Source organism: Sorex araneus, chromosome X (assembly GCF_027595985.1).
Source record: "Sorex araneus isolate mSorAra2 chromosome X, mSorAra2.pri, whole genome shotgun sequence".
In the NCBI taxonomy this organism is placed as follows: Eukaryota; Metazoa; Chordata; class Mammalia; order Eulipotyphla; family Soricidae; genus Sorex; species Sorex araneus.
In genome coordinates this window covers 292978968-293000284 of record NC_073313.1, presented here as the reverse complement: position 1 = coordinate 293000284, position 21317 = coordinate 292978968, and the positions used below count along the sequence as shown (strand labels likewise).

At 51.8% G+C, this 21317-nt stretch overlaps 1 protein-coding gene across 1 annotated transcript in view; it reads left to right on the top strand.

Moving 5' to 3' along the window:
* Positions 1 to 214: 214 nt before the first annotated feature.
* SLC4A5 (solute carrier family 4 member 5) overlaps positions 215 to 21317 on the top strand; it is a 97620-nt gene continuing 76517 nt past the window's right edge. Inside the window, exons 1-3 of the mRNA XM_055120930.1 lie at positions 215 to 238; positions 4351 to 4431; positions 7745 to 7927. Coding sequence (XP_054976905.1) covers positions 4353 to 4431; positions 7745 to 7927 — 262 coding nt within the window. The 5' untranslated portion in view covers positions 215 to 238; positions 4351 to 4352. The remainder of the gene's footprint in view (positions 239 to 4350; positions 4432 to 7744; positions 7928 to 21317) is intronic.

Here is a 21317-nt window from a genome sequence, read left to right as displayed (position 1 = left end):
AAGCACAGCTACTTCTGTGCCGACCCTGTGCTAGCCCAGCCCGCTGGCCAGCCGGACACCGGCCCCTCTCCCTGCGTCCCTTCCCCCACCCCGGTCACATGGCTGGCCACCACTCAGCCCCACGAGTCAATCTCCAGTGCCCCAAATACTGCTCAGCCTGGAACTCGCACGGCGTCCTGCTTCCCACGCACAGCGCAGGGCAGTGACCCCGGCCTGGCTTCCCGGCAGGAGTGTGAAGGTAAGCTGGGAGCAGAGATGCTGGGAAGGAGGAACCCGGAAAACGGGGGAAATCCCCCCAAGGAACACGGGGGAATTGCCTTTTCTTCAGCTACTGTATTCTGGAGGAGCACTCCGCCTGGAGTGTCAGCCCGCATCCCGGCTCGGCGGTTTCACTCCTCCTTTACTTTGTGGAACTCTCTCCTGTCTTATATTTTCTAAATAAAACAAAAAAAAAATCTATCTAATGCGCCCCGTGCTGGGGTCTCCTGGTGGGAGGGGCTTCTCTCCAAAGGGGCCACAGGACAGCAGCCTCTGTCTGCACCGGGTGAGTGGGCGTCTTTGCATTCTTTTTTCTTTGCTTTTGGGTCACACCCTTCGATGCTCAGTGGTTATTCCTGGCTTTGCTCTCAGGAATTACTTAGGGCAGTTCTTAGGGGAACCATATAGGATGCCGGGGGTCGAACCCAGGTCGGCTGCATGCAAGGCAAACACCCTTTCCTGCGTTACTATCACCACTCTGGCCCCTGCCTTTTTATTCTTGCCCGCTGCACTGAGGACTCTTTATCCTGGGCACATGCATTTCTGTTTTTTGCCAAGTGTGCAAGACTGGCAGAAGTATTGACGGAGTCAGCACGCCCCCGGCCCCAGCCTTACCTCTGCCCCAGAATAAGTCTAGCAAATAGGTTGCCTGTGGCACCGGGACAGGTGGGGTTGGAGAGGGACAGATGGTGAGGTGAGGGGAGACCCTTCTTTGCTTTCTGGGACTCTTCTTAGCGACCTTTGGTCCTGCTCCTTTTGTTTGCTCCCTGGCCGGGTGGGGGTGGGGGATGGGTGGGTGCAGGGCCCAGAGGCAGTTGTGAGGACTGTGGCGAGGAAAGCCTGTCCAGGGCTTCCCATTTAGCTTTTCTTGATACACTTATTTATTTGGGGGCCCCACCTTGCGGTATTACGGGGCTACTCCTGGCTCTGTGCTCAGGGACCCCTCCTTGCAGTGGGGAGCTATGTGGCGTGGGAGATTAAACCAGGTGGTCTGCATGCCAAGAGTTGACCCCCAACTCTCTCTCTGGTGCCTAAATTCCCTTCTTAAAGCCCAACACGAATGCACAAAATAATCCCAGGCGAGCCCTTGAGGAATTTTCTGAAATACTGGGGCTCTCAGTGGTCACTGGCCACCATGTTGGGCCGGTCCCATGTTCATGGCTATCGTGAGGCCAAAGGGCCCAGGAAGGCTGGCTGCCAACGTGACACAATCCTTGTTTTCTTCTAGGGATGAGGATGTCCGGTCTCGAGATTAATTAACAGCGTTTCACCCTTTTCCCCTTTTTTCCCTAATAACCAAACCGTCTCGTTCTGTTTGTTTAAGCATCTCCTGCAGAAGTCATATGCTCTGCTGATGTGTGTGTGTGTGTGTGTGTGTGTGTGTGTGTGTGTGTGTGATATTGATGATTCGATCACTGGGTTTAACTGTTCAGAACCGTCTACCCTAAGGCTGACTCTGTGCCCTCCCCCCTGCCACGGACTTGGAGGCTGCTGGCGGGAGGGGGGGTGGTTCCTGCTGTGTGTGGCGTGGTAGAACTAGGGTCACAGGCTTATAGGCTTGGGGCTTTGACCTGGATTGCAGGGTGGGGTCGCTCTGGGACCGTCTGGTGGTAGGTAGGGCCAGTGGAGCGGAAAGGAACCACTCACTGGCACAGACAGGAGAGCATTCGGGCTGGTCCTCACTCTTAAGCCGTGCTTGCACCCACAGTGACACAGGATCTACAGACGGGTAGGGAGAGAAGGATGAGCAGAGAGGTAGTAACTGCTTGCAGACTCTCCTGCTTATGCAGTTCCTTTGACGAAGTACCGTTGTAGTGCTGGGTGGATGCAAGTAACTCAAAGAAAGGGATCTACAAGAGCAAGCCACCCGAGAGGCTCTGGGTCCCAGGAAAGACAGCTTAATTTCTGTCTTCATTGCCTCAGCTGTAAAATGGGGGGAACGTTATGGACCTCATTGAATTTTAGTGTGCACTAAATGGAATTCAGGAAGCACATTACCTGATGTTTCACTGATGGCCATGAGATGAAACACCGGGGAGAGAATGTTGCATAGGTTAGGGTGTAACTGGGAATTCTATTTGCTTTGTAATTCAATTTGTTTTGGCCACTTCCAGTGGTACTCAGGGGACCGTGTAGTGTTGGGAGTCAAACCAGGGGCTCTTGTAGGCAAAGCATGCACTCTAGCTATTTGAACCAACCCCTGGCTTCAATATCTTCTTATTATTTTTAAATACAAGAGCCTTCTTATTGGTACTGGGGAATGGGGTCCACTCCTGGTGATACTCAGCTGGAGGTGAAGATTGGCAGTTGGGTGCTTGAGCAGAGATAGGGCACCATTCTGCCTGGGGGCTGTGCACATACGTTCACCCCCTTTGATCTAGGTTAAACATCCGGGAATTTAAACATGAACTGTGCAGCCGCTTATCCTAGCTGGAGCTGGTCTGAACCCTTTGTAAGGCCCCGTGCTCAGAGACGGGGGTGGCTCTCTCGGGAGATGCTCGGGAGTGTGGCTCTGCTCCTTTGCCTGCTCCTGGAGGCTTCTCTCAGGCCGTGTGAGGAACAGCCTCAACCAGTGTGAATTGGGAAGTGCGGCCTCCGTAGTATTTTAACAAGCTTTTCAAATAATTGCCTCTTGGATTGAGCCGTCCCTGTATTTGTTTTATATTTCACTTCTGTAACTTGTTTCTTTTACCTTTACATTCCTCTGCTTTCTTTGGGGTATTCGTATATTTTGGGGCAATCACTCCAGCAGTGCTTGGGACTTACTCATGGCTCTTCAGTGAGGGGTCACTCCTGGCGGGGAACAAGGGACCATATGGGACATCGGGCACTGAACCTGGGTGGGCCGTGAGCAAGGCAAGTGTCCTACTTCCTGTACTATAGCTCCAGCCCCTTAATTGATAGCATTTATTTGGAACACCATGACTCATCACTTTTTTTTTCTTTTTGGATCACACCTGGAAATGCACAGGGGTTATTCCTGGCTCTGCACTCAGGAATTACTCCTGGTGGTGCTCGGGGGACCATATGGGATGCTGGGAGCTGAACCTGGGTCGGCCATGTGCAAGGCAAACCCCCTACCCGCTGTGCTATCGCTCCAGCACCTTCACCACATTGTTAATGATGGGGTTTCAGGCACACCCCCCTACACCGCACCCTCTCCCGGAGGGTCGTCTTCTGGCTGGCTGGAGCCTCAGTGCAGGGAGCAGGGCATTGGCTGCGCATGCTTGTGACTGCAAACATAGGTTATCTATCTCAATGTTCCATTACAATTAATCTGTATTAAAAACACTGCGATTTATGAAGTTGTTCATTATGCAGTTGTTTCAAGCATTTAGTGTTCCAACACTACCAGTATGACTTTTTCTGCACCAAATTCTCTCAGTTGGTGAGAGAATCTCTCAAAATCCCCAGGTTCTCTCCCTAATTATTTGTTTTTGAAAAAGCGGTGTATTTTCTATTTGGGGGAGATTTTATATATCTACATATGCATATAGATATATTTGAAATTCTATTTGTTTATACATCTATGTAGCTTGCCGGGCTCTCCGAGAGGAAGAGAGGAATTGAACCTGGGTCAGCCGCATGCAAGGCTAATGCCCTACCCGCTGTGCTATTGCCGGCAAGACTGTCCTGTCCTCATGGCAGAGACTGGCAAGCTTTTATGGTGTATTCGATATGCCAAAAAACAGTAACAACAACTCTCACAATGGAGACATTACTGGTGTTCGTGTGAGCAAATCGATGATCAACGGGACTCCAGTGCTACGGTGCTGTAGTGCTATACATGTATGGTCTTAATTCTTCTCATCTGCTTTCAGACCTTCCACTCTGAGTATGGATTTGGCCATTTCTCTTTTGTTGTTCATGCAGTGCCCACACTCAGAGTGCTCAAGGGTTACTTGTGGCTCAGTGCTCAGGGATCACACTCGGTGGTACGTGGGGGTGCCAGATATCAAACTGGGGTTGGCCCCATGCAAGGCAAGCACCTTATCCCCTGTAGTATCTTTGTAACCCTTGACCATTTCTCTTTGAAATAAAATGCTTTTTATGTCATATATATTGAGGTTGTTTTTCTCTTCTGCTTTATAGCAATGATGGTGGAGGATGAGAAGGCTGGAGTAGGGAGGCTGGACCCCACTAACTACCAGAGGCGGAGCCAGGATCAGGAAGGTAAGGCCCAGTGGACATAAGTCCAGGAGAGACGGGGGGGGGGGGGGCGGGTGGGCTCCTTTCCAGCTCAGCATCCAGAGAGCTGTTGTCTTCCCCTGAACTCACTTCCGTTGTCTCCTCCAGCTCGGTGGGGCCCACCTTCCCTGTCACTTAAAGGGGCCACACCTTCAGCCTGGAGCCAGAGAACTGGCACTTTGTTGGTATGAGTAGGGTGCAAGTTCCTCAACACAAAAATTAAATCACCTCACGTTACAAGCTGCCTAACCCACACATGCTCTAAGGTCAACCTTTTAGAGTCTTAAATCCCAGCTCGGTTCAATTCCTGCAAGAGGCTATGAAGTGGCTCCAGGTTTGCTGACTCAGGCTCTAGGTCAGCGGTAGAGCATTTGGTTGCAGAATTGCTGACTCAGATCTCACATTCTACAGAGAAGCAGCCACACTCTCCTGAAGAGGCCATCTGGGGGCTGCTGCAGACCCCTTGCTTGTGGGAGAGGCCATGGAGAGGAAGGCAGGGAGGAGTGCGCGGAAGCTGGAGCTGTCGGGAGCCGCTGTAGATGCCCAGTGAGAGGAGAGCTGGAAGGACCCGGGGGGAGGGACGGCCATTGCCCACAGTGCAGACTTACACCAGCACATTCTGATGAGCACGAGAGGAACTAGGAAAAAACGGGGCAAAATATACCCAGGATATAGAGGAAACTCCTCTCAGACATCGCCCCTGATTCTGTTAATAAGGACCCACTCCTGTGCTCAGCCCCTGGCCACTCCCACACCATGTCCCCCTTCGCCGCCCCTTTAGTCTTGCCCACCCTGTAGGGAAAGGCCGTTGGTGCCCACCCTGTGAGTGAGGATGCTGGGTCTCAGAGATGCAGACGGGAGTGCCACAGAGCAGGCAAAGGACGAGGCAAGGAGCACTCACGGCATGGAGGCATGGAGAACCCCTTTCGGGTATCTCCGGGGCTTCCCATCCCCGTTCCTTGTCTCCAGGGTGAGAAGCAATGGTGGTCTCGGGCGAACTCTGGGGCAGAGACTCTAGCTTGATCCCTGGATCCACAGGATCCCTGGATCCCTGATCCACAGTCAGCCAGAGATCCTGCAGCAGAGGGTGTGGTCTTTGGTGCTGTGCAACTAAGTACATGCCAGCACTGCAACTCAAGGGTGTGGGCCCCGAGGCCAGGGATGTCACCACCCACAGGCACATGTGTGAGCTCAGTAATCAGCCAAGTGTGTGACCCCCACCAATCCCAACACAGAAGAAAGGAAATTAAAATAAAGAATAAGGAATAGATTCTGGGGCTGGAGAGATAGCACAGCGGGTAGGGCGTTTGCCTTGCACGCGGCCGACCCGGGTTCAAATCCCAGCATCCCATATGGTCCCCTGAGCACCGCCAGGAGTAATTCCTGAGTGCAGAGCCAGGAGTAACCCCTGTGCATCGCCAGGTGTGACACAAAAAAGCAAAAAAAAAAAAAAAAGGAATAGACTCTGTTGTCTAGATGTTGTCTAAATGTCTAGACCAGAGAGAGCTCCCGATCTGGAAATGCAGGCGTGCAATCCTGCATGAACTGGCTCCCCCGATGAGGGAGGGGAGAAGGAAGGAAGCACACCAGCCATTTTGTCACCATCCACGGGGACATGAAAATCTCCATCTCACATTCAAGTTAGAGCTTTGAGATCAGAACATTGCCCATCACAGATACAGTTATGCCAATAGTTATTATAGCCAGGTCAAGCTAGCCAACCAGTATGGACAAGGTCCTGACGCTAACTGAACACGCATTTATCAGAGAGTAATAACATCAGGAGAAGGGCGAGCAACACACAAGTACGATGAACTGTCATCCATTCGACCTTTAGGGCATAATGTGAACTGAAATAAGTTAAAGGAAGACAACTACGACATGGCCTCTACTCTGTGTGGGGTCTAAGAAAACCAATTCCCAGAAGCACAAAATAGGTTGGTGGGTGCCAGAAATGAGTGTGGGGCTCAGGTGGGGGATTGGGGTAAATGTGGTAAAAAGCACAAACTTTTTGCCAGAGAAGATGAATAAGTTCAGGACTGACACTGTACTGTAGAAGGTAGAGTGCTTGCTTTGTGCCCAGCTGACCTGACTTCAGTCTCAGTCCCATATAGCCCCCGTGAGCCCACCAGGAGTGATCCCTCAGTGCAGGGCCAGGAGTAAGGCCTGAGAACTGCTGGGCATGTCCCAACACTAACCCTCCCCCCCCCCCAAAAAAAAAAGAAAGAAAGAAAGGGTCAGTTAAGAGAAATGAGTTCTGAGTCATTTCTAAAAACAAATAAACATACAAGCATAAAACAAAACCAAAACTATATTATACATTTGGAAACTGCTAGAAGAATAGATTTGAAAGGTTCTTATCACACACAAAAAACCTGGAACTGTGAAGGGATGAATGTTAGGTTCATTCTGATATGCCTGTGGCTATTATGCCTGATACACATGTGTGATGTTGGACACCTTAAACCCACACAATATTTGATTGGATTATTTGGGGGAGGAAGTGGGCCGGTACCCTGGGGTTACTGTGTGGTGCTCGGGGACCATGTGGTTCTGGGGATGGAATCGGGGCGTCTAGCATGCCCCATCTCCCCAGCCCTCAGCCAATGCTTTGTGTCAGTTACAGCGCAATGAAAAGTCATCAACTGTGGAGACTGGGAGGCACCTCTGTGGAAGTCTGTAGTATCTGCTCAATTATCCCGTCAATCTAAGAGTGAAACGTAAAGAACCTCCTATGTAAATAGTTGGTGGCCAAGACCTTGCTGTGAGAAAGAACAGCGTGTTGCTGCCGGAGTGGAGTCGACCCCAGAGGCCTCTGTGGGGTCTGACCTCTTGGAAGGATTCTTGGGGTTCTGGGTACTCTGGTTCTTGGGCATTTCCTAAGACGGCCTCTGAGGAAGCCCCGACTCCTCAGTTCTGACCGGTCATTGGAGAGACCTGGGTCACTGGGGAAATGGCCCTTGTGGAGACTCACTGCTCTCCCAGGGCAGCTGTGGAGGGGCCGCAGCCTTTCGAGCTGAGTGTGGCCCCACAGGCTCTTTCTCCTCAGCCGCGAGCCCTAAGCCACGTGTGGCCTTCGTGGCTCTGGACAAGGGCGGAGGAGGCGGTGCGAGTTCTGCTCGGCCTCGCAGAGTTCCTCCTTGAGCGTCAGAGTTCCCTGCAGCGCCGGGAGACTGGGGGGCTGTCAAGCCGGGTCCAGGGGGCTTCCTTTCCCAGAATCCGTCTCCACTGGACATGTGAAGGGCAAACGCAGCTGCCAGTAACACGGTCTCCCCCTCCGTTTGTGCTGTGTCCGCAGACTGCCGATCCATCCACGTGGGGCTCTCCGTCCCCCCTTACCCGCAAAGGAAGAGAGACCCCAAGGCGTGTCTTTCTGGCTTGCCGAAGGTGCACTGGGGCCCACACCCTGACAAGCTGACGCAGGAACTGCTGGGCGCAGGGAGCAGCGGGGTCGGCGGCGGGGAGCACGTCAGCAGGACCCGTGAGTTCTGGGGGGTACCTTGGCGGGGTGGTCAGTCACTGCCGGGTCCAGCGGGGGTCCGGTGTGTGTGTGAATGTGTGTGTGTGTGGTATGTGAATGTGTTTGTGTGAGTTGTGTATGCTGTATGGATGTGTGTTTGTTGTGTATGTTTGTGTGAAGATGTGTGTATGTGATATGTGTGGATGTGTGGTATGCGTTACTGTTGTATGTGAATGTGTTTGTTGTGTGTGTGTATTTGTGTGAATGTGTTTGGGTGTGTTGTATGTGAATGTGTATAATGTGTGTATATGGTGTGTGTGTATGTGTGTATGTGTATGTGTATGTATGGTCTGTATGGTGTGGCTATGGTGTGTATGGTGTGTGTATGGTGTGTATGGTGTGTGTATGGTGCATGTGTATGGTGTATGTATGGTGTGTATGGTGTGTATATGGTGCGTGTGTATGGTGTGTATATGGTGTGTGTATGGTGTGTGTGTGGTGTGTGTGTCTGTGTATAGTGTGTGTATGGTGTGTATAGTGTGTGCATGGTGCGTGTGTATGGTGTGTGTATGGTATGTATGGTGTGTATATAGTGTGTGTATGGTGTGTATATGGTGTGTGGTGTGTGTATGGTATGTGGTGTGTGTGTATGTATGTGTGTATGTATGTGTGTATGGTGTGTGTGTGTGTGTGTGTGTACGTGTGTATGTTGTGTGTATGTTTCTCAGTCTTGCCCCTCAGGTCCCGTGCAGACCACCCCCTGTTCTGGGGGGACTTTATCCGGCCTCTGATCTCGCTGTTTCTCTGGGTGACCCCGAGCTCTCCGCTGTGACCCATTCCATGATTTAATCACTCAGTTTTCAGATGAATTCCCTTGTTTCCAAGTTGCTGGGGCCGCCCCGTCATTGCCCTAAGACGAGTGATGAAGAGGCTCTTTGGTCCTGCTTAGGAAGCCGCGGTGGGTGCCGCCCGCCTGCTCCCCTCCGAGGCTGGAGGAATGTGGGTCATGGGTGCAGCAGGCCCCTGGGCAGAGGGCAGCGGGCACAGTTCTGGGTGGGCTGGCGCTTCCGCCCGTGGCCAGGCAGTTAGCAACCTCCAGAGAAGGCTGGAATCCAAAGCATGGCCATGACATTTCGTTCTTTCATTTTTATTTTTGTGGGGCAGAGGGTTTGGGCCACGCCCTCTGCCCATGCTCAGAACTTACTCCTGGTTCTGGGCTCAGGGATGCCTGCTGGCAAGGCCGGGGCACCTCTGCAGTGTCGGGATCTAACCAGGGCTGGCCGCTTCGAGGCAAGAGCCGTACCCACTGGACTATCTCTGCAGCCCATTACATCCTTTTGAGATTTCACTGCTTCTGGTTCCTCCCGCAGTAAATCTCTCACAGGAATGGTGGTTAGTTGGCTTCTCCGATCTATTTTCACTCTTGAACTAAGCAAAGTCAGTTATTTGACTGTCTAAGTCAGGGATGGGGAACTTAAAAAAATTTGTTTTGTGTCAAGGGCCACAGTTTATGTATAGCATCATTTGCAGGCCCCACAACACAGGCTTCAGGCTGCCTCTGAGAAGCATCTGTCTGTCCTGCCCAGTACCAGGCCCAGACCACATGGCTGCACTGGCCTCTTATGGCCGGCAGGATGCATGTTCCCCAGCCTGGAATGTCAGAGACAGTGTCCGAGGGTCCCTGCAGGAGAGCTGACCCCTGTGTGGTCCAAAGGTCCCAAGGCCACGGTTCCCCTGGGCAATCTCTCATGGCCACCGAGTCTGCCAAGACCTGGGGCCTTTCCTGAGTCAATGTGTCTCTGTGAGTGGTTGGCAGGGAGTCCCTTGTGTCTGGTGGAAGAGAGGGCCTCGGGGTCATGTGTGTGCATGCAGGGTGGGGCATCAGAGACTGGGGAGAGCAGCTCTCATTCCCGTGCTGTTGTGCATGCTTCCCCTATGAAAAACTAGTCTTTGGGGTCTCGCCCTGTTACCCCGCTGCTTCTCCTTGATTCAGGAGTCAGAGACTCTGGGGAAGTCGGGTCTGCTAGGTCCCCCAGAGCCAGAGGTGGGGAAAGTGGTTCCCAGGGTGTGTGAGTCTGCTCAGAGGGCTTGGAGCTTCTAATAAATGGAATCATTGGATGCCACATGGCACATCTCGGAAGTGTCCACAAATGGTGGCTTTTCTGATGTTTTGGTGGTTTCTGATTCAAGGAAAGGGACCTTAGTTTTCAATGAAATAAAGGGGAGAGAATGTGCAGTCTGTGGGTGGGCACATTTGTACTTTTAGCAACTCCCATTGCAACTTAATGCCCACCTGTTGTCTTATTTCTGGGGTGGCTGCATGCAGGGCAGGGGAGAGAACGGGGGCCTAAGAGGACAGGGAGTCTCATGATGTGTCTTTCAAGCTGGTGTAAAGTGTGGAACCCTTTAAAGGGAACTAATTGGGGGTGAGCGTGAAAAATGTTTTGTGCATTTGTGAAGTTCTAGGGCATTGTGTATTCCTGTGTGAGATTGTATCTTAACTAACTATGGCTTTGCTTGACTAAGAATGTCCTCTAGTTTGAGATAACAGAGAGTTTTGCTCCTAGATCCAGTAAAAAGGTATTTTTAAAGATGATCATCAAGAGGATGTCCAGCAATAGTAGAGCAGGTAGGGTGCTGGCCTCCACACAATTGACCCGAATCAGTCCCCAGCACCCAGAAGGTCTTTGAACACCACCAGGAATGATCCCTGAGCACCAAACACAGCAGGGTTTGACTAAAAAAAAAAGATTATCATCAAAATGGAATACAAAAATGAATAAATAAAATGAATAAATACAAATAGAACTTACTCTTTTTTAAAAATTTTATTGAATCACCATGAGATAATTACAAGCTCTCATGTTTGGGTTACAATCACACAATGATCAAATACCCATCCCTCCACCACTGCACATTCCCCACCACCAATATCCCCGATATACCCCCCTTTCCCACCCTCCCCACCCCAGGCCCCAGTTCCCAACACAACAATTCAATTTTAGAAAGCCACAAAACCTATTAGCAAAATCTATACCACAGATCTTTGTCTGTCGCCTCGACTGATTTCTGCCCTCGGTGGGGTGGTGGAGTCTCCCCTTTAGTCATTGCTTCTTCCCACTCGGCACTGCCCAGGTGCAGCAGACACGAACCCTGGTCCGCCATGGTCTGTGACGGTGCCCGAGGCAGCAAGTGGGGCTGGCTTCCTCCTGCCGGCTCCTCTGGAGCATGGCCGCCGTCTCCGGCTCTCCTGCGCCTCTCCTGAGTCCCTTCTTTCCCGTGCACCCATCTGGAAAGCCCAGCACTGGCCCCGGAGCTCACACAGAAATTCCCACGACGGATGGTACAAAATGGGGTGGGCCTGACCTACGTGGGAGAGGCTTTTTGGGTCTCAGTGTTTGGGCCTGAGCCTGAGGCCACCTCTAGATGAGGGAAGGAGTGAGTCCCCTCTCAGCCCGGGCGCTGTGGCTGACGGCAGGAACCTTCCCCGACGGTGAGAGAACTGGATAGCCGGCTCAGCGCTCGGCAGTGGCAGCTCACTGCGAGTGAAGACAGATCTGTGTGAACAACCATGATGGTCAGCGGGAGCGAGCGCTACCTCTGTTCCTTTCCAGGCCTTCACAAGGGCGGCGGCTAAGCTCCAGGCTTCCTCAGCATGAGGGAAGCTTTTCGGCTCGTGAGTCATGGAGGCTGGCTTGTCAGACATGAGTCGGAACATGGTTTAGTTCTGTTAGATTCAAGGGTCACTGCCCTGAGGAAAATTCCATGTTGTTCTGAACTACCTGCAACTCACAGAATCTTTTGAAGTCCCCACTCTTACTTTGGGGGGCAGGGAAGAGGGGAGGCCTCCTGGCTTCCATTCTGTTGGATCCTGCGTTCTGAGTGGAAACCAGCCTCTTGCTTCAGAGTTGCTTCCTGGATCCTCTGAGGTGTCCTTGGAGAAAAATCTTCACACCTGGGGCAGATCTGATAGGCAGAGACTGGTAGGCACCTAAGTGGAGGTGCAGGGGGGCTGTTGGCCTGAGGAGACGCCCTTAGCCAAAGTGGTGAATGGTGGGAAGGGGCAACTTGGCTTCCTGGAGCAGGTGATGGGTGAGGTGTCTTCATGACCAGGAGGAGCTGATGAGAGAAGGTCTCTGGGGGCAGGAAGGAAAGGGAATTGAACACAGCTCATCAGATGGGGAAATCAAGTCTCAGTGAGATGCAGTATGAAGCAACGGTTATTAGTGGAGCTGGGATTTGAAAACAGATCTGTTGACACCCAAGTCTGGACATAGCCTTCTACCACATAGCTGTCCTTTGAGAGGTGCCATTGGCCGGCCACCCTAATGGTTGAGGAGAAGCCCACCTTCCAGTCACATAGCCTCATTGGGAAAAGGATGGCAGGGGGGGGGGAATAATATGCCTGAGGTGCTGGTTTCTTTACTCTCCTTCCTCCTTACTACTCTTGCATTCAATGTAAGGGGAATTTGTGTTTTTATTTAAAATTTTTATTTATTTATTTTGGGGCCATATCCAGTGGTCCTCAGGACCTACTCCTGACTCTGTGCTCAGAGTTCACTCCTGGAGGACTCAATGAATCCTCTGGGGTGCTGGGAATCCAGCCCAGGCTGTCCACATGCCAGGCAAGCATTATACTCGCTGACTATCTCTCCTGCCCAACGATATGAATATAACTTAGGAAGAATCTACTTAGCCACCAGTCACTGTTGGTTCAAGCAGAGCATGTAAGAGGAATCATCAAGCTGTGGTTAGAATCAGAGAGACACTTTTTCCTACCCATTGGGAGGTTACTGGGAGCAAGTCAATAAGAAGCAACTTTAGAAATATGGCTGTAAACCACAATACCCAAAAGGGAAGAGAGAGGAGAGAGAGAGAGAGAGAGAGAGAGAGAGAGAGAGAGAGAGAGAGAGAGAGAGAGAGAGAGAGAGAGAGAGAGAGAGAGAGAGGTGCCTGCCATAGAGGCAGACTGAGGGATAGGTGGGGGGTGATGGGAAGGAATCTGGGGACACTGGTGCTGGGAAATGTACAGTGGTGGAGGGATGGGTGTCGGAACACTGTACAACTGAAACCTAATCATAAACAACTTTATAAGGGTCTATCTCACAGTGATTCAATGAAAAAAATTAAAAAAGAAGAAATATGGCTGTACTTCTGGTTTTCTCAGCTGCCAATGAGAACCAGAGCCAAAATTCGAGACACAGGATTGGTCAAGTCCAGCATCTGTGGAGCCCCTGACACTTCTGTAGATTGGTGTGCATGGGCTAATGGATTTGGTCTGCATGAGACTAAGGGGTTTCCCAGGGCAGAGAGGCTTTTAGTGCGAAAATCAGTCAGTCCCAAGCCATCCAGGAGAGCTGTTCCACGCAAGGCATGAGTCACTGAATGGAGACGTAAACACACAGTGATCCCATGGTCGTGAGCATAGCAGGAGTTAACCCAACTTAACAGTAGCTCTCCCTCTAATGTATTTTTTCCTCTATAGGTGGATATTGTTGGGTTATTTTTTGGTGGTGGTGAGGGGACATACACGGCAACACTCAGGGCTCACTCCTGGCTGTGCATGCAGGAATTATTCCTGGTAGTGCTTGGGGAACCATACGGGATGCCAGGGACGGAACCTGGCTTGGCCTATGCAAGGAAAATGCCCTACCCACTATATATCACTCTAGCCCCAAGATACGGCTGATTTTTAAAAGCCTCACTGGTATGGAGAGACGCTGAGATTCTCCTGAGGGGAGGGAAGGGTGTGAAAAATTATTAAAGTTTCTTCTGCTTGTCAGTTATTGGATGATTCTATGGTTACTGAAAGCTCAAAACCATCCCCAGTGAGAGAAGGGAACTTTCTTTTGTTTATATTTTTATTGAATCACTGTGAATTACAGAGTTACAAAGTTATTCAATATTAAGTTTCAAGTGTACAATGTTCCAGCATCAGTCCTTCAGCAGAGTCCACTTCCCTCCGCCAAAGCCCCCAGTTTCTCCCCCACCCACTAGCCTGCCTCTGTGACAGGCACTTTTCCTTCCTCCCATTGTCCTAGCGCTCTTCCCTAACTCATCCCCCTCACCCCACACAGTGGCAGGCTTCTGCCGGAGGACCAGTTCTGCTCCTTGTTTCTCTTGCCTTTGGGCATTTGTTATTCTCCTTGGAGGTGTCTTTACCTCCTCCATGGACAGAGATCATCCTGAGTCTCTTTCTCTCCATTTGACCCACACGATACTCTCCGGAACCATCCAATCAGCAGCAAATTGCATGACTTCATCTATTGTAATGGCCGAGTACTATTCCTTTGCGGGTATGTGCCATAGTTTCTTTATCCAGTCATCTGGGAATGTTCTTTTATTTTAATTAAAAAAATTGAAGCCCCATGGTTCACAAAGTCACTCAGAGTGTTAGACATAGATATTGCAGCATCGACCCCACCATCAGTGCCAACTTCCTCCACCAGTGTTCCCAGCTTCCCTACCATATCCCACCCCCTCCAACCTACCCTCTTGACAGGCGTCTTTCTAAGCTCAGTTGCAAAGTTTGGGTCTCCTGGTTTCAGGGTCATTGACTCTATGGTTGGGGTATTTGGCTTTATTATGCCAAATGCTATCTTTGTCCCTGACTTCCCTGACCCGACCCTCCTGCTTCTCCTCTGTCTCTTCTCCCTCTCCCCTCCACTCTTTCCAACTCAGGGGCCAAGATTGGTTTGGGTATCCCCCTCTTTAAAACATTATATTCCCTCATCCAGTTATTCTAAATACCATATATAAATGAGACCATCCAGTGTTTATCCTTCTTCTGGCTTACTTCATGTAACATGCCTCTTAGTTCCATCCATGTTGCGGCAGACTGTGTGATTCCATCATTCCTTAGAGCTGTCTAGTATCTCACTGCGTATACATTCTGCAGCTTCAGGAGGTCCTGACCTGCCATTAGATGTCCAGGTTGATTCCAAATCTTCACTATTGTACTGAGAGCTGCAATGAATAATGGCATGTGGGTTTTTTTTTTTTTGAGGGAATGTTCTTCCATCCTGGGGATAGGCACCCAAAAGTGGGATTTCTGGGTCACATGGGAGTTCAATTCTGAGTTCACTGAGAACTCTCATGCTGTTTTCGCTGGGGCTTGGACTGGACAACATTTCCACCAGCAGTAGATGAGGGTCCCTTTTTCACCACATCCCGCCCACAGAGATTGTTGGGAACATTTTTATATGTCTTCTACTTTAAGTCAATCCCATATCTTAGAAAAGCTGTGTCTTTATTTATTTTTTATTTTTTTGTCTTTCATCATGCCCGGTGATGCTCAGGGGTTACTCCTAGCTCGGCACTCAGGAATTACTCTTGACGGTGTTCAGGGGACCATCTGGGATGCTGGGAATCAAACCTGGGTCGACCGCGTGCAAGGCAAACACTCTACTTGTTGTACTATCACTTCAGCCTGCTTTAGAATTTCTTAAGAGGGGGATTCATGATTAAGCAGGGTATTTTGTTGAAAGTGTCAGGAAGAGTCTTGAGCTGGCTTGGGAATGTGTATGTGATGTGTGTATGTATGTGTTTCGGCGGGTGGGGCAGTGGGTGTGTGGGATGTGAGCGCTGTTTGTGGTATGTATGTGGTATTCGTGGCATGTGTAGGGGTATGATGTGGGGGTGTGGGGGTGTGGTGTGTAATAAAAACAAAAGAATTTCTCACGGACCCAAGTCCTGTGGGGTCTTGCCCTTCTCTGCTCCCTTTCTGGGACCCATCTCTTCCCTGCTCTCCTGTACATTCACTTTGTCTCTCTGTTGCAGCCTGTCCTGCCTCATAGGCCCCTGAACTTCCTGTCCATAGCCCTTTGTCCTAGAAGCCTTCAGGAGGCGTGCAGCTTTCTCAGAGACCCAGTTCAAAATGCCCACACTCAGCTGTCCAGTGTGGCACTCCCAACTGGTCACGCTGGCCAAAGCATACAGGTCAGGTGTGCCACAGACACGGCTGCAGGGACTGGCAGCGCAGACGCCCCAGAGCCAACCGGAGATTCCCAGAGTCCTCTGAATGGGAAGTCTCTTCCCGCACCCCCCTTTTTGTTTTAATAATATTTTATTAGTGAATCACCGTGGGTGTACAGTTACAGACTTAAAACTTTTGTGCGTGTGTTTCAGCCATACAATGATCGAGTACCCATCTTTCCACCAGTGCCCATTCTCTACCGCCAATGATCCCAGTATCCCTCCCACCATCCCCACCCCACCCCCACCACCCACCCTGCCTCTGTGGCAGGGCATTCCCTTTTGCTCTCTGTCTCCTTTTAGATGTTGTGGTTTGCAACAGGAGTATTAAATGGCCATCATGTTTGGTCTATAGTCTACTTTCAGCACATGTCTCCCAACCTGAGCGGGCCCTCCTAGCACCCTTTACTGAGTGGTCCCTTCTCTATCTGAGTTGCCTATCCTATCCAGTAGCCTTCTCTATCCCCAGCATGTGAAAATGGCTTCTAAGCCATGGAGCACTCCTCCTGGTGCTTATCTCTACTCTTCTTGGGTGTTAGTCTCCCATTCTAATACTTTATATTCCACAAATGAGTGCAATCTTTCTATGTCTGTCCTTCTCCTTCTGACTCATTTCAACGGGTTCGATCCTCTGTCCCTCTCGGAGAGCCTGACAAGGTACTGAGAGTATCCCACCCACACGGCAGAGCCTGGCAAGCTACCCGTGGTGTATTTGATATGCCAAAAACAGTAACAAGTCTCACAATGGAGACGTTACTGGGGCCCGCTTGAGCAAATCAATGAACAACAGGATGACAGTGCTATACAGTGCTATGACACTTTCCATGTTGATCCACCTATATGCAACCTGCACCCACTTTTTAGAGAAGACCTTTGCAAAGAAAGGACTTCACTGCCCCCAAAGAGGACTGGGCCTCAGAGGCTTTCACAAAGATCTGCCTTACATGACAAGCATCCCTAAAGGGCCTGGGGGGGGGCGGGTGTCCCACTTCCCACACTTCCCACACCTGTCCCTCGGCCAGCCCTCCAGATTCTCTGCACGCTCCGTCTCTCCGTCTTGGCTCCTTCCTCGCTGAAGTTAATCCTGGCGGATACACTCAAGGTGCTAATCAGTCGAACTCACTCACCCAGCAAATATTAATTGAGTGCCCATGCTGCGTGAGCCTGGGGTCATGGGGGAGCGACATGATGGCAGGAAGACAGAGCCGCCCTCGAAAGCTCTTTAGTGGGGAGAAGGAAGAGAACTCCAGGACCGAGTCCTCGTCCTGACAGGAGCCCAGTAGCCACAGCTGTCTCTCTGTCCACTGCGACCCATTGGAAGCCGGTCCCACCAGCCCCCAGGATCCTGTAGCATTTGTCCCTGACTGGATGTGCCGTCCAGTGAGCCTGGGCCGAGCCTGTTCTTGGGGTTGGGAGCTGCTCTGTGATTCTCATGTGATGCCCCACCAGAGGAGCTGCTACCCAGGTTTTTTTGTTTTTTTGGGTCACACCCAGCAATGCTCAGGGTTCCTCCTGGCTCTGCACTCAGGAATTACTCCTTGTGGTGCTCAGGGGACCAAACAGGATGCCGGGGATCAAACCCGGGTTGGCTGCCTGCAAGGCAAACACCCTACCTGCTGTACTATTGCTCTGGTCTAACCTGGAATATTTTTCATTACCTGGATTAACTCCTGACAGGCGGCATGCCTGAGTGGGGTTCTCAGCGCCGTTCTGGTCCAGCAGGCCAGCATGTGGCCAGCTAAGTCAGTGGTTTTCAACTGCTGGTCCACGGACAAATGCTGGTCTGTTGGTGTGGAGAGGTTGGAGTCACTGGTTCCCCTCCTTGGGTAGAACTGCTAGTCTGGCCTGGTTCACAGGACAGGTGCCTGATGCAGGTGCCAAAAGGGTTGAAGAGGAGTGATGCAGGGAGGGGCAGAGAGAGGGAAGGTGTCACCCAGGAGAAGCTTGGATATTAAGGAGCTGGAAAGGTCTAAGGTTGAGGAATGTCTCGAAGGTCCTGAGAGGAGAGGAAGCCCGTACACTCGCTGGCCACCACACTAAGGGAACCAGGTGTTGGGTGACAATGTCTGATGGAGCCTCTCACTCGGTCGCCCTCACAGTCTGTGGAGGGAGATGGAATTATTCCCACTCTACAGGTGGGCAAACTAAGGCAAACTAAGGCGCTGTGGTTTAAGAGCCCAGGCCCGGGCTCTTAAACCACAGCTTGAGCAGAGGGAATCCCCTGCCGTCTTGGACACTCTCTGTTTCTTGGTGAGGTGGCTCAGCAACTGGGGTGTAGTCGCTGCCCTGTGGAGGGCTGGGGGAGGGCTTGCCTCAGCCACAGGTAACCCTAGGGAGGGGCCCACCCTTGCTAGCCTGGCAGTGATGTTGGTTGAAGTCCAGGACCTCAACGTACAGTCCTGATGCGCTGCTTCTGTTTTCTTGGCTTTAAAGTGGGCGCACTTGATCCTTGAGCGTGAGGAATGAGAACGTGGCAAGTGGAGTGAACCGCTGGGAGCATGGGTGGAGGCCGTCAGCTGACTTAGCCCTCTCCAGGCTCCTTCTTGCAGCACTGGGGGCAAGGGGGCTGTCCCGTTAATGGATCCCCTCCGTGAGGGTCCAGCTTGGCCTCAGTGATGGGCGCCTAAGCTTACCCCCAGCTCTAAGACCGAGCAAATTTCAAGGTTCAGAGCGCTTTGCGGCCATAGCCCGCCCAGTGACCTCTAATCAACCTTGGCACATTTCTAAGGGCTCGCTCTAGGTGAGGACATTCTAGGTAAGCACTTGTTGAAACAAACCCAGGAGATTAGAAGTTTCTCAGGCAAGCAAAATAGCTCCCCAGCAGGGCTTCACGGCTCCCCGTGAGAGGAGCGATTCCACTGGCCCGGCCTCCCAGAAACACTTGCTCTGCAGCCTAGCCAGTGAAGGAGAGACCGGGGGATGCCATTGCCCAGGCGTGGGGGCTGTGGGATGCTTCCCCTGCAGCCCCAGCCTGAGCTCTCACCTGCCAGGCGCTCAGGGCCAGGCTCTTAGGAGGCCCCAGGGAGTCTGGGCAGATCCCACCCTGCCTTTATAAGGAGGCCCAGGAGAGGCGCCTGTGCTCCCTGGAGCCCCCAGCACCATAGGAAGGCTCCCCAGGGAGGGAGGGAGGGAGGGAGGGAGAGGCCAGCCCCGCCTGTCCTCACATGGGCCTCAGCGGCAGCGCGGCCTTTCCTGCCCCAGCCATTGAACCTTCTCTGTCCAGGGCACCAGGAGCCTCCTGCCTCCCTTTCTGTCTCCCTCCCTCCCTATCTCTCTGTCTCTGTCTGTCTCTGTCTCTGTCTCTGTCTCTCTGTCTCTCTGTCTCTCTCTCTCTCTCTCACACACACACACACACACACACACACACACACACACACACACACATACACACGCCCCTGTGTGAGTCTGTCACACTCACACTCTTTCATTCCCTCCCAGCAGTCTTTGTCTCGTAGGGGCACCCTGTGCCCTCCTCCCGGGGACCTCACCTCCTCTCCTTCCCATGCAGCCCTCTCTTTCCACCTCCCCTTCGGCACATTCCTTCTCTCTCTCCCTCTCCCCTCCCCACTCCTGACTCTCCTGGCACTTGACTGGGAACTCGAGTGAGTTTGGGGTGCTGGTGGGGCAGAGGGGAGGCAGCGGTTGCTGTGGCCAGTGGCAGAAGCACCACCAGGCTGGGGCCAGAGGCAGCGCCGACAGCCGGAGACCCCAGCGCTCAGCTGCCCCCGGGAACAGGTAACGCCCAGCAGGTCTGCGCCAGGCGCCTGCTCGCTGCCCGGCTGCTCCCTTCCGAGGGCTCCGCTTAAGTCTGCCTTGAAGGGAGGAGGGGATGCCCGACTTAGGGAACGGTGGACACACAGGTGGGTGCCCTTCTCTGAGTGTGGTCTGATGCCACTGGGGCTGGGAGAACAGCTGGGGCCAGGGCTCTCGGCGCCAGGGACCTGGCAGAACTGAGCAAGGCTGCTCGGGCCTCATCCCAGGGAGGGTTGGGTGGCAGGGAAGTCGGCGTGAGACTTTAGACAGTGGAGAACCATGAGGTTTGCTACCCGGAGGGTAGCATGATCCCGTCGGCCTTGTCAAAGGGAGTTCTTGAACTCCGACTCTCTGGAGAACATCCTTCAGGATGAGGCAGTCACAGGCTCCCAGCTTAAGGAAAAGGAATTTGTTCAATTGTGTGTTTTTCTTCTATAAAATTTCCTTCAGCTTTCAGTGCCTGCTGGCTAATATCAGAACCAGTAAGCCAGGAAAAAGAATGTCAGTTTAAAGAAGTAGAAACATGCTGGAATAAATTCCTTGAGATATAGCGCTTTTGTGCGTCCTGCTAATTAAATGACTTCTAACTCGTGTGCTCAGCACTTCGTGGTGTTGCCCCAAGAGCACCGGGATTCCCAGGAGACTGTCACAGGATCACATTTGAAAGAGCTTACAAACAACCCCCACGGCTGCCTCGGCACTAGGGTGGCTTGGCACTTGGGGCTGCGGTGGCTGTAGGCGCCAGAGAGAATGAGAGCTTGAACAAGATGGTGGCAGCGAAAGGGCAGGGAAGGGGGAGAGCTAGAAGGTGGGGTGGAGGCGATGAGAGGCGATGATTGGCTACGGGTGGGGGAGGAGAAGGAGGCCCCAGGAGGTTTCCACTGTTTCTGTTTGGACAGCTGAGTGCTCTTAACCCAAAAGCAGGGGAGGTCTGAGGCTTGGGGAAAGGGATGTCCAAGTTGTTTCTAATGGATTGAAACTGCCTGCAGGGAGCATCCATTGGCAACTGACAGTTCTCGATACAGGCGGGATCTGGAAATATGGGTTACCTTGACTCTGGAGTGACACCTTAAAGATACAGGTGGCCCAGGAAGACTGTGGAAAGAGAACAGGAAAGGCTAAAGAGAAATCTTGGGGGAAAGATCAAGTTTAAGCGGTCAGGCAAGGAGGACCTGACGAGCTCTCAAGAGACAGGGAAAGATATACATAAAGGAAGCTCTATGCTATGAGCCAAGAGTAGCCGTCATTCTGTGTGAGCAGTCAGCTCCACCGACGTCCCAGCAAAATAAATTCAACTGTTGCTTCACCGTGTTGCAGGTTGATTAAATTTTATGAGCCTCTTGGTTGGATAATATAATCAAAATAGAGATTGAGGGCAGGGATTGTGAATGCAGGTACGGAGCATGATCCCTGGTGAGATGAGCAGGGTAGTAGGGGAGAGTGGGGACTGTGGCAAACAGAAATGCTGGCGGCCTCCTGAGGAAAGCAGCCATCAGCTCTGATTGAGTTGGCAAGCAGGAATGTGGGCATGGACATCAGCGCACCTGCATTTTTCAAGAGGATTCAGAGATCTGGATATTTTTTTTTTTTAATTCTTTTATTAAGTCACCATGTGGAAAGTTACAAAGCGTTCAGGTTAAAGTCTCAATCTGGATATTTTTTTAATGGAATCTCTCCTGTTCTT